Source organism: Leucoraja erinacea, chromosome 18 (assembly GCF_028641065.1).
Source record: "Leucoraja erinacea ecotype New England chromosome 18, Leri_hhj_1, whole genome shotgun sequence".
Classification (NCBI taxonomy): Eukaryota; Metazoa; Chordata; class Chondrichthyes; order Rajiformes; family Rajidae; genus Leucoraja; species Leucoraja erinaceus.
The window spans coordinates 40,162,145-40,175,034 of record NC_073394.1 but is presented as its reverse complement, the minus strand read 5'-3'; the positions used below and the strand labels follow the sequence as shown (position 1 = coordinate 40,175,034).

Genomic DNA, 12,890 nt, shown 5'->3' with positions numbered 1-12,890 from the left:
GCAGGACAAAATGTGTTATCAGCAATTCAGTGCGATGCATTCCAACTCATGAAGAGTGCCGCACTATAGACTATTGTGAAAAATAGCTTTGGATGCAGAGGATGTAGCCTGGAAAATCACGTGTCTTATCGTAAATAGCTGTGAATCAAATACTGGTAAACCAAGGAATGTCTGTACTCAATGCTGTGCAGCATCGCATTGCCACTGGAGGGCGCCGGTTAGTGCAGGACAGTGTTAAATGTCCAAAAACTCCACACAGGAAAGGTTGTATACTCAAAACCATTTATTGAAAACACAATGTTAAGCTTTTCAACTGCAGAAAACACATTCTTCATTTTTGATGGAAATTCTTCACCCTAATTTTAGTTTTTTCTTCTTGATACACATCAACTGCACATTGCAAGAGATATGTATACACATTGAATGTTAATATTCATAAAGATGCAAGATCTTTAAATAGATGAAATCATTATGATATCTAATGCAGAAACACCAAATCAGTGTTTAAGAAGGAACTGCAGATGCTGGAGAATCGAAGGTACACAAAAAAGCTGGAGAAACTCAGCAGGTGCAGCAGCATCTATGGAGCGAAGGAAATAGGCAACGTTTCGGGCCGAAACGTTGCCTATTTCCTTCGCTCCATAGATGCTGCTGCACCCGCTGAGTTTCTCCAGCTTTTTTGTGTAACACCAAATCAGTGAGGTAGGCGTGCTGAACAGCACTGATTTTTAATGAAAAGTATAGTTTGGCACGGTGGTGCAGCGGTAGAGCTTTGGTTTGATCATGACTACGGGTGCTGTCTGTACGGAGTTTGCACGTTCTCCCTGTGACCACATGGGCTTTCTCCAGGTGCTCCACACTTCAAAGACGCACAGGTTTGTAGGCTAATTTGTTTAGTAAATTGTCCCTAGTGTGTGTAGGATAGTGTTAGTGTGCGGGGATCGCTGGTCAGCGCGGACTCAGTGGGCCGAAGGGCCTGTTTTCGTGCTGTATTTCTAAACAAAACTAGAGCTCTAATTGAATGATTAACTCCAAAATAATGTCAAGACATTAACTGTTTACTGTCATCTGCACAATTACAATGAGGTTACAGGTACAATGAAAAATCTTGCTGTAGCAGCATCACATCCAAACACAGAAACAAATTATACATAAATGACACACTGGTGCTACAAGACAGTGAAATGCAATAGATAGTGCAGAAGAAACCCAAGACATTAGCACAAAAAACAATTAGAAAATAAATGCGTGCCAGAGGTGGCCCATTGCTGAGGTAGGATTGAGATTGTGCTGGCTGGTTCATGAGTTGGTTGGTTCATGAGCTGGTTGGTTCATGAGTTGGTTGGTTCACAAACTGGTTGGTTCATGAGTTGGTTGGTTCATGAGTTGGTTGGTTCACGAGTTGGTTGGTTCACGAGTTGGTTGGTTCATGAGTTGGTTGGTTCATGAGCTGGTTGGTTCATGAGCTGGTTGGTTCATGAGTTGGTTGGTTCATGAGTTGGTTGGTTCACGAGTTGGTTGGTTCACGAGCTGGTTGGTTCATGAGCTGGTTGGTTCACGAGTGGTTGGTTCACGAGTTGGTTGGTTCACGAGCTGGTTGGTTCACGAGCATAACAGTTGTATGGAAGCAGTTGTCCCTGAACCAGATGATGTCGGACTTTAGGCTTCTGTACCTCCTACCCAAATGTAGCAGCGAGAAGAGGGCATGGCCCAGATGGAGGGGATCTTTGATGATAGATGTCGCCTGCTTGAAACCGTACCTCATGTAGATGCTTTCAATGGTAGGGATGACTGTACTGAGTGCACCACTCTCTGCAGCCTCCTGCATTCCTGTGTTGGAATTGCCAGACCAGGCCATGATACAACACGACAGAATACTTTCTGCAGTGCATCTGTGGAGTTTGTTTGTGTATTCCGGTCCTTGTCTAATCTCTTTAAACCTCTCAGAAAGTCGATGCACCTTCTTCATGATTACATCCCTGCGTTGGGCCCAGGACAGGTCTTCTGAGATGTTAACACCCAGTGTTTTGAGGCTAACTCTCCATAGTTAGCAGGTCTGATAAGGGTCACCGACCCTTATCTTATCACCGACTGATATTGTAGAGGTGTACAAAACTATGAGAAGAATAGATTAGGTAAACGCAGTCTCTTGCACAGAGCAAGGAAAACAAATCCCAGAGGATATTGGTTTAAGGTGAATAGGGGAGGGGAAAACAAGAGATTTACAAGGGGGGGGGAGAGTACCTTTTTTTTTACACAAAGAATGCTGTGTGCATGGAACATAGCTGCTGGAACAGTTAGTTGAGGCAGGTGCTATCATAATGTTTAAGAGACATTTTGACGTACACACATAAGATAGGTTTAGATGGATATGGGCTACCACAGGTAGGTGGGACTAGTGTAGATAGGATATGTTGGGTCGAAGGGCCTGTTTCCATGCTGTATAACTCTATGACCCACTGGCAAGTCCATTTTCTGAAGTTGATCAGTTCCTTGGTTATGCTGACAATGAGTGAGCGGTTGTTTTAGCCCCACTCAACAAAGGTGGCTTCTGTGGAAAATTTATAGATGGTTTAGGAGTTGTGCTGAAGAACAAGGTCATGGGTGTACAAAAGTAGCATTGTGGATTAAACACACAGCCTTAAGCCGTGCCTGAGTTGATGGTCAATGAGGAGATGCTGTCACTGATCATACTGATTGAGGTGCCATGTGGAACTGAGGATCTAGTTGCAAAGGGAGGTGCAGAGACTCGGGTCTTGGAGTTTGGTAGGAGGATTGTGTTGAACACCAAGTTGTTGATGAATCACAGGCTCATCAGGGTCGTGTGGGTGTGTCATTGTCCTCCCTTTTAAAGCATGCATAAACGCATTCTAATCTAGAAACAATGCATTGTTGCCTCTTAACCCACCCAGTTTCACCTCATAGGACGGGATTGCGTGCAAGCCCTGCCACACAATCTAGTGTCTGCCTGCGACTTAGTCCAGAATTGTTTCTTTGCTTTCGCAATAGCCTTTGGAGGTTATAGAAGGTAGAACAGCACGACACAAGAACATGCCCTTCAGCCCACAATATCTGGACCAAACATGATGCCAAGATCATCACTTATCTACAGTGCCCTCCATAATGTTTGGGACAAAGACTCATCATTTATTTATTTGCCTTTGTACTCCACAATTTGAGATTTGCAATAGAAAAAAATCACATGTGGTTAAAGTGCACATTATCAGATTTTGATAAAGGCCATTTTTATACATTTTGGTTTCACTATGTAGAAATTACAGCTGTGTTTATACATAGTCCCCCCCATTTCAGGGCACCATAATGTTTGGGACACAGCACTGCCATGTAAATGAAAGTAGTCATGTTTAGTATTTTGTTGCATATCCTTTGCATGCAATGACTGCTTGAAGTCTGCGATTTATGGACATCACCAGTTGCTGGGGGTCTTCTCTGGTGATGCTCTGCCAGGCTTGTATTGCAGCCATCTTTAGCTTATGCTCGTTTTCGGGGCTAGTCAAGAATTGACCATTGTTTAGCTTTGAAAAACTCCTTTGTTGCTTTAGCAGTATGTTTGGGATCATTGTCTTGCTGTAGAATGATCTACCGGCCAATGTGTTTTGAGGCATTTGATTGAACTTGAGCAGATAAGATGTGTCTATACACTTCAGAATTGATTATGCTACTACCATCAGCAGTTGTATCATCAATGAAGATAAGTGAGCCAGTACCTTCAGCAGCCATACATGCCCAGACCATAACACCCCCACCACCGTGTTTCACAGATGAGGTGGTATGGTTTGGATCTTGGGCAGCTCCTTCTCTCCTCCATACTTTGCTCTTGCCAGCACTCCAATACAAGTTAATCTTCGTCTCATCTGTCCACAAGGCAGATTTTTGCAGAACTGTGGTTGCCCTGGCCAAACTGTAACACGGCCATCCTATTTTTGCGGCTAACCAGTGGTTTGCATCTTGCAGTGTAGCCTGTCTGTTCATGAAGTCTTCTGCGGACAGTGGTCATTGACAATTTCACACCTGACTCCCGAAGAGTATTTCTGATCTGTCGGACAGGTGTTTGGGGGATTTTCTTTATTATAGAGAGAATTCTTCTGTCATCAGCTGTGGATGTCTTCCTTGGCCTGCCAGTCCCTTTGTGATTAGTAAGCTCACCAGAGCTCTCTTTCTTCTTAATGATGTTCCAAACAGTTGATTTTGGTAAGCCTAAGTTTTGGCTGATTTCTCTAACAGTTTTATTCTTGTTTCTCAGTCTCATAATGGCTTATTTGACTTTCATTGGCACAACTTTGTTCCACATGTTGATGAACAGCAATAAAAGCTTCCAAAGGTAATGGAAAGACTGGAGGAAAAACTAGGCACTGAGAGCTCACATATACCTCTTGTGGGAGATTTCAACTTTCCACACATAGACTGGGAAACACATTCTGTAAATGGGCTGGATGGTTTGGAGTTTGTAAAATGTGTGCAGGATAGTTTTTTGCAGCAATACATAGAGGTACCTACTAGAGGAGGGGCAGTGCTGGACCTCCTGTTAGGAAATGAGACGGGACAGGTGGCGGAGGTATGCGTTGGGGAGCACTTCGGGTCCAGTGATCACAATACCATTAGTTTCAATATAATTATGGAGAAGGTCAGAACTGGACCTAGGGTTGAGATTTTTGATTGGAGAAAGGCTAACTTTGATGAGATGCGAGATGATTTAAAAGGAGTGAACTGGGACATTTTGTTTTATGGGAAAGATGTAGAAGAGAAATGGAGGACATTTAAAGGGGAAATTTTAAGAGTACAGAATCTTTATGTTCCTGTTCGGTTGAAAGGAAACAGTAAAAATTGGAAAGAGCCCTGGTTTTCAAGGGAAATTGGACATCTTGTTCGGAGAAAGAGGGAGATCTACAATAATTATAGGCAGCATGAAGTAAATGAGGTGCTTGTGGAGTATAAGGAATGTAAAAAGAATCTTAAGAAAGAAATTAGAAAAGCTAAAAGAAGATATGAGGTTGCTTTGGCAAGTAAGGTGAAAGTAAATCCAAAGCGTTTCTACAGCTATATTAATAACAAAAGGATAACGAGGGATAAAATTGGTCCATTGGAAAGACAGAGTGGACAGCTATCTGCAGAGCCAAAAGAGATGGGGGAGATATTGAACAATTTATTTTCTTCGGTATTCACCAAGGAGAAGTATATTGAATTATGTGAGGTAAGGGAAACGAGTAGAGTAGCTATGGATACTATGAGTTTCAAAGTAAAAGAAGTACTGACTTTTGAAAAATATAAAAGTGGATAAGTCTCCAGGTCCTGACAGGATATTCCCTAGGACATTGAGGGAAGTTAGCGTAGAAATAGCCGGGGCTATGACAGAAATATTTCAAATGTCATTAGAAACGGGAATAGTCCCCGAGGATTGGCGTACTGCGCATGTTGTTCCATTGTTTAAAAAGGGTTCTAAGAGTAAACCTAGCAATTATAGACCTGTTAGTTTGACTTCAGTGGTGGGCAAATTAATGGAAAAGATACTTAGAGATAATATATATAATCATCTGGATAAACAGGGTCTGATTAGGAACAGTCAACATGGATTTGTGCCTGGAAGGTCATGTTTAACTAATCTTCTTGAATTTTTTGAAGAGGTTACTAGGGAAATTGACGAGGGTAAAGCAGTGGATGTTGTCTATATGGACTTTAGTAAGGCCTTTGACAAGGTTCCTCATGGAAGGTTGGTTAAGAAGGTTAAACTGTTGCGTATAAATGCCGGAATAGCAAGATGGATTCAACAGTGGCTGAATGGGAGAAGCCAGAGGGTAATGGTGGATGGCTGTTTGTCGGGTTGGAGGCAGGTGACTAGTGGGGTGCCTCAGGGATCTGTGTTGGGTCCTTTGTTGTTTGTCATGTATGAAGGGGTGGTAAATTGGATTAGTAAGTATGCAGATGATACCAAGATAGGGGGTGTTGTGGATAATGAAGAGGATTTCCAAAGTCTACAGAGTGATTTAGGCCATTTGGAAGAATGGGCTGAAAGATGGCAGATAGAGTTTAATGCTGATAAATGTGAGGTGCTACACCTTGGCAGGACAAATCAAAATAGGACGTACATGGTAAATGGTAGGGAATTGAAGAATACAGTTGAACAGAGGGATCTGGGAATAACCGTGCATAGTTCCTTGAAGGTGGAATCTCATATAGATAGGGTGGTAAAGAAAGCTTTTCATATGCTAGCCTTTATAAATCAGAGCATTGAGTATAGAAGCTGGGATGTAATGTTAAAATTGTACAAGGCATTGGTGAGACCAAATCTGGAGTATGGTGTACAATTTTGGTCGCCCAATTATAGGAAGGATGTCAACAAAATAGAGAGAGTACAGAGGAGATTTACTAGAATGTTGCCTGGGTTTCAACAACTAAGTTACAGAGATAGGTTGAATAAGTTCGGTCTTTATTCTCTGGAGCGCAGAAGGTTAAGGGGGGACTTGATAGAGGTCTTTAAAATGATGAGAGGGATAGACAGAGTTGATGTGGACAAGCTTTTCCTTTTGAGAATAGGGAAGATTCAAACAAGAGGACATGACTTCAGAATTAAGGGACAGAAGTTTAGGGATAACATGAGGGGGAACTTCTTTACTCAGAGAGTGATAGCGGTGTGGAATGAGCTTCCAGTGGAAGTGGTGGCGGCAGGTTCGTTGGTATCATTTAAAAATAAATTGGATAGACATATGGATGAGAAGGGAATGGAGGGTTATGGTATGAGTGCAGGCAGGTGGGACTAAGGGAAAAAAGTTGTTCGGCACGGACTTGTAGGGCCGAGATGGCCCGTTTCCGTGCTGTAATTGTTATATGGTTATACCTGTACCTGCATTAAGGAGGCATTTAAACACACCTGAGCAATTGCAAACGCCTGTGAAGCCATGTGTTCCAAACATTATGATGCCCTGAAATGGGGGGGGGGGGGGGGGGGGGGGGGGAATATGTATAAACACTGCTGTAATTTCTACATGGCGAAAACAAAATGTATAAAAATGGCCTTTAATAAAATCTGACAAAATGTGCACTTTAACCACATATTACAAATCTCAAATTGTGGAGTACAGAGGCAAATAAATAAATGATGGGGCTTTGTCCCAAACATTATGGAGGGCACTGTACTTGCACATAATCCAAATACCTGCATTTGCATATCCACATGCCTTTCCAAGTGTTATAAATGGCCACAGTGTATCTGCTCCTCCACTTTGCCTGGCAGTGTTTCAGGCACCCACCACCCTCTGCGTAAAAAACAACTTGTCCTGCATATCTCCTTTAAACCGTGCCCTACTCACCTTAAAGCTATGCCCCCTAGTATTTCATTTTCCACCCTGGGACAAAGATGCTGTCCACCTTGTCTTTAGTTCATATAATTTTATATACCGGTACTTCTGTCAGGTCTCCCGCCACCTCCAGCTTTCCAGAGAAAACGATCCAAATGTGTCCAGCCTCTCCCAGTAGCTAATACGCCCTAAATCAGGTTGTATCGGGACAACTTGAGATTCTAGATCACAAGCCCTAAACATCATACATCTTGCCTTCTGCAATCAATTTGTAAAGCAACAAGAAATATTTTTTCACAATTTAAAATGGAGCTTGGTTCGTTCCATTGCTACCATCTGTTTTCATTTCAGGCAATGAAAGTAGATCCAACAAATGAACAGTTAATATGTAGGTCAGTATCATTTTTAATATCATTACCAAATTCTAAACTTTACCAAGTAATTTATCATTTGAACTCCCAGAATCAATTGAGACACATTTTCATTTTTCTTTTGCACTAAAAATGAAACATGGTTGAATAATATGTTTGCACTAAAATAAAGCAAAGTTCCACTAGGCAGTGCCTATAATTGACATATAAATGACTTGTCCACTTTCTGCTCCTCAAATTTAGCTAATCAACTGGACGACATTCTGGGATACTCACAAAGATCAGCACCATAAATCCTCCTTTTGTCAAACTCAACATCAATAGAATTTTACATTTTGACATGCTCTAAAATTCATGCTTTTTTAAATTCCATTACACCAGATAATTACAGTGATGTGACTGAGCAGGATGCATCTCTCAAAATAATAGAACAAATTCAATGCTTTGCCTGAGAGCACTCAGATAATGAAAGGGAGATTTCCTGCAATGACTATTATCTTAATGGTTCCTAATGGATCACACCGGTTGAAACAAGTCTTTCCCCAACCACTACTTTCAACAATTCTTAACCACTTAGTGGCACATTTCTCAGCATAAATACAAGGAAGGCTATCAGGTAAAACTAATAGGATGTTAAGAAAACTGATGGCAGTTCTGAGGGTTGCTCATCAAGCATCCTGCTTTACCCTGGTTGGTGCTGAGCTGCTTGCATTTGTGGAGCAGATTTACACAATTCTGATCGGTACCTCGAATTTGTGATCCCCTAACTTCCCCACTCGCTCCACACTCTTTGCCAGCTGTTTGCAGGCTTGAACTGTGGAATGCATAGTTGAAGCCATTTCACAGCCATTAAAATGGGGAAAAGACAAAGTGCTGGAGTAACTAAGCAGGTCAAGCATCACCTCTGGAGAACATGGCTTCAGTTCAGTTCAATTTCTTGTTACGTGTACCGAGGTACAGTGAAAAGCTTTTGTTGCGTGCTAGCCAGTCAGCAGAAAGACATGATTACAGTCGAGCCATTTACAGTGTATAGATACATGATAAGGGAATATCTTAGCTAATGTAAAACATGTAACTGTAGGAATAGAGATTTAAGAGTGTGGGGCGAGCGTAATGTATGAGTGTAGACCAGCTTCTGTGACTCGCATGCATATAGTCGTCTGGGTTGCGTTACATTTCACCTTGGGAGCTTTCTTCAGATTTCAGAGTTTGTACATTCTTCAGGTGCTCTGGCTTCTTCACACGTTCCGAAGAGGTGCAATTTGTGCGTTCATTGACTTCTGTAAATTGTCCCTAGTGTGTCGGATAGAACTGATGCATGGGTGATTGCTGGTCAGCGTGGACTAGGTGGGCCAAAGGGCCTGATACCACACTGTATCCCTAAACGAAAGTAATCTAAAAACATCAACCTTGAATCAATGTCATTTGCAGCAGAATCATTTCTGGGTTGAAGCATCATGGCAAGTCTTCAAGTCTTCACTCACTCTGCAGTACATTACGGCATGTGCTTGAAGTGTCAAGTGGAGAGAGGTTGAACGCTAGCCCTGATCTGTACTATAGTAAAGTCATAATCACATGGCAGACATGGAAACTGGCACTCTGGGCCAACTCATCCATATCAACCAAGATGTCCCACCTATGCTAGTCCCATTTGCCCAATATCCCTCGACCTTTGATCTGTGTTCCTACTCAAACGTCTTTTAGCAGTTATTGTACCTGCCTCGACTACTTCCTCCGGCAGCTCCATCAACATACTCATCACACTGAAACACCTGCTCCTTTGGTTGTCTTTATATTATTCCACTCTCACCTTAAATCTGTGATCTCTAGTTCCCAACTCCCCTACCCTGGGAAAAAGGCTGACCATCCACCTCCTCCATGCCCATCATGATTTGACATACCTCCGTCTCAGACTCCAGGAAAAAAACCCCAGTCCATCTAGTCTCTCCCCATGCCTCTCCAGTACAAGCAACAACCTCACAAATCTGTTCTGCAGCTTTTCCAGCTCAGTAACACTCTTCCTACAGTTAGGTAACCAGAACTGCAATATCAATACCCCATGTGTGGTCTCACTCACAGCTTGCACAGTTGTCTTGACCTGAAATGTCACCTACCCATCTTCTCCAGAGATGTTACACACACACCCTGAAGATTCTATAAACTGGCACATTGGCTATAGCTAATGTCCCTCTTTCAACCAGGAAGCACCGCACGATGTCAGCCTCGCCAACAGTCTGTCTGCTTTTTCGTCTTTTTTTTTTTTTTTCAGTGTGCTTTAAAAGTTTGTGTTAATGTTCTTTGGTTTGTTTTATGTGAGGGGTGGGGGAGATGATCAGAGATAACATTTTTTTTCCAATCTCTTACGTTGCCGGAGATGCGATTGTTTTCCGGATCGTATTTCCGGTCGCTCTGCGGCCTAACATCATGGAGCTGGAGGCCTTGCTCGGGACTGACTTTGAGCCCCACCGCGGGGATGTGTAATTACCATCAGAGCCGATCCCTTGGCTGGGATCGACGCTCCTGCGGATTTCACCATCGAATTTCACCATCGAGGAGCTCGCAGTCTCGGGTTGAGCCCAATGTTGGGAAGCTCCAAACGACGCAGGAGGATTCTACCAGCTTCGATCCGGGATCCGATCGCCCGGCGTGGGGGGGGGGGGGGGGATTGAGAATCCCGTCGATGCAAGAGCTTGATCGCCCCAACTCGAGGGCCCAAACGCCGCCGGCTACGGGAGCCAAGATTGCCCGGTCAACGGAAGGCTCGAGAACAAAGAAGGGAAAAGATTGAACTTGTTTTCGCCATCCATCACAGTAAGGAATGTGGAGGAGTCACTGTGGTGGATATTTATATTAAAATGTGTTTTGTATGTTCTATTGCTTTTAATTGGTATGACTATGGCAAATTAAATTCCTCGTGTGTTGCAAAACATTCTTAGCTAATAAAGTATTATTATGATTAGTATTGATCAATACTAAAGTCATCAGCTTTACTAGTCCAACTCAATGTATTGGATGCAACGTAGCCCACCAATACTTCCGTGTAGCTCATCCTTGTCTACAATGTATATGGGACTAAGTTTTCCTTTTATATTTGACTGCATCTACCCCTCACCATGATATATATTCTCATATTGATTCAATTAGGTCTACTAATATTCATGTCTAAATTAAAACATGAGCAGTCAGCCCCAAAGATTTTGAAAACATAGATTACTTTCAAATATAACACATCCTAATCCACCTGCATGCAACAAGGCATGGAACTTCTGCAAAATATAACAGAGGAAAAAAACATTACCAGTGTTGTATTCAGATTTCGAGATAGTGAGCCTTTTAAGAAAGGGAGCAATTCATTTGAGAAATTGAACAGGCACTAGGATGCTTTGCAATCAGGGCAAAGACAATGATTGCTAATAAGTTTAATTTAAAAAGTATCACGATAAAGGAGGCACAGAGAAAATAATTAGTCTTCCACTAAATTAATCATCCTTTATTCGAGCACCAGAAGCTATACAAGGGTGTAGTCAGATCAAACTTCAAGGAGCTGATGTAGAGGCAGTATCAGGATTGTTGTGTACATCTTTTCAGCGATCGAACTCAAAGGACAAATCTCAAACCAAGTTATTAATCCGCTGAACTTGTACTCAGAGACCATTCACAGTCAAACCCAAAAAATATCAGCAGGAGTCTCTCAGATTCTGGACTTTTACAAAATGTATCCACCTTCTGAAATGGTTGGTCAGAGCATGCTAAAGTTTATGTGGGTACACTTTGCAGGCACATGACCTGATACAACTAGGTGCACCCAGCTGCCGTGAGGAGATTAGGAAAGTATTACCACAGTTCTGTAAATTATACCTAAAAGTTTGTCAGTTAAAAGTGAAATGTGAGATTTAAATACTCATCTTTACATATACACAAGTTATGCCGTGAAAGCATATTTGTTTACAAACATATAAAAATACTTGTTAACTAGTTTGATAAGAAAATAATGTATAAAAGTATATAGCAAAACATTTAATCATCTTCATCAGTGGAAGAATCAATTCCATCTCTTTATATTACATGAGGAAAAACAACTACACTTCAGCACTTTGAATCCCTTATCCCGAAATACAATCACATCAAAGGAAGACAAAGAGAAGACTTGGAACTCCTCAACAATGATGCAAAATTAGTCTTTAAAAAATCTCAAATGTTTACACCCAGTGAGATCTCAGGTGTTTGGCTTCATTGATTCCCGATAATATCTCCAGATGGTTAAAATAAATACAGTAGACTGACTGGATTTGGCCACTGGAACAAACTGCAGCATTACATGAAATTCAGACTCTCACCAACAAAGTGTTATTTAAGGCTTATTTCTCTGTATTTTATCCAGGGCGAAGAAATGACCAGTTCAACCCTTCCCTGTTGCCCTTCACTTATAATCATTTGATACTTGTTTTTCTTGGAAATCAAGGATCCTTATGTACAATATGTGGTTAGCGCATAATCATAGCATTAAACGTTAAATGGCACTGTGGACAAGACATGTAAGCATCGGTTTAAACACCTCAAGGCAAATTAGCTCAAATCAATTGTCTACATTCTGAATTTTCTTTCCTAACAAATAATAGAAATCCCATTCCTGAAACAAATGGAACTCTGACATTTAAGTAGCAGCCTTAGTGTTTATATTCTTTAAACTTTACCACCTGCCTCAGGACATGAGAGGTGACAAAATACTTCTCCCTCACCCCCTCCCCAATCAAGTGGGCAACACAGCCAGCTTTTTATTAGACGACTAAGGCAATCTGCGACCAAATAGTAAGCATGCAGTAAAGAGGCAATATTGATTGACACAAATGTTTTTGAAGGCATGAATGGGGGCAGGTGGTTTGGCAGCTGTTGAGTAGACAAGCCAGCATCTCAAATTATAACACAGTGGCAGCCACTACTGTCTTTTTCATTCCGCGATGGCTCAGGAGAAGGAGGGCATTCTTGCTCTTGAAATCTTCTGCACAAGAACAAAAATAAACAAGTTATTTTCCATTTAAGTGTTGAAATGCTAATGAAGAGCTGCTCAGAATAGGTAGTTCGCATCGTGCCTGTGCCAGGACCTTTAAAAACCATCCAATTTGTTCTTGCTGCTGCCGTACACCCTTGCAAACATCAACAAGATGCATCAAATTAATGATTCAATCAGCAGCATTATTTCAAGATG

General features: G+C 41.8%; 1 protein-coding gene across 1 annotated transcript in view; it reads right to left on the bottom strand.

The window, feature by feature from the left end:
* Positions 1 to 11,159: 11,159 nt before the first annotated feature.
* rras2 (RAS related 2) overlaps positions 11,160 to 12,890 on the bottom strand; it is a 56,646-nt gene continuing 54,915 nt past the window's right edge. The window contains exon 6 of the mRNA XM_055649894.1: positions 11,160 to 12,683. Coding sequence (XP_055505869.1) covers positions 12,596 to 12,683 — 88 coding nt within the window. The 3' untranslated portion in view covers positions 11,160 to 12,595. The remainder of the gene's footprint in view (positions 12,684 to 12,890) is intronic.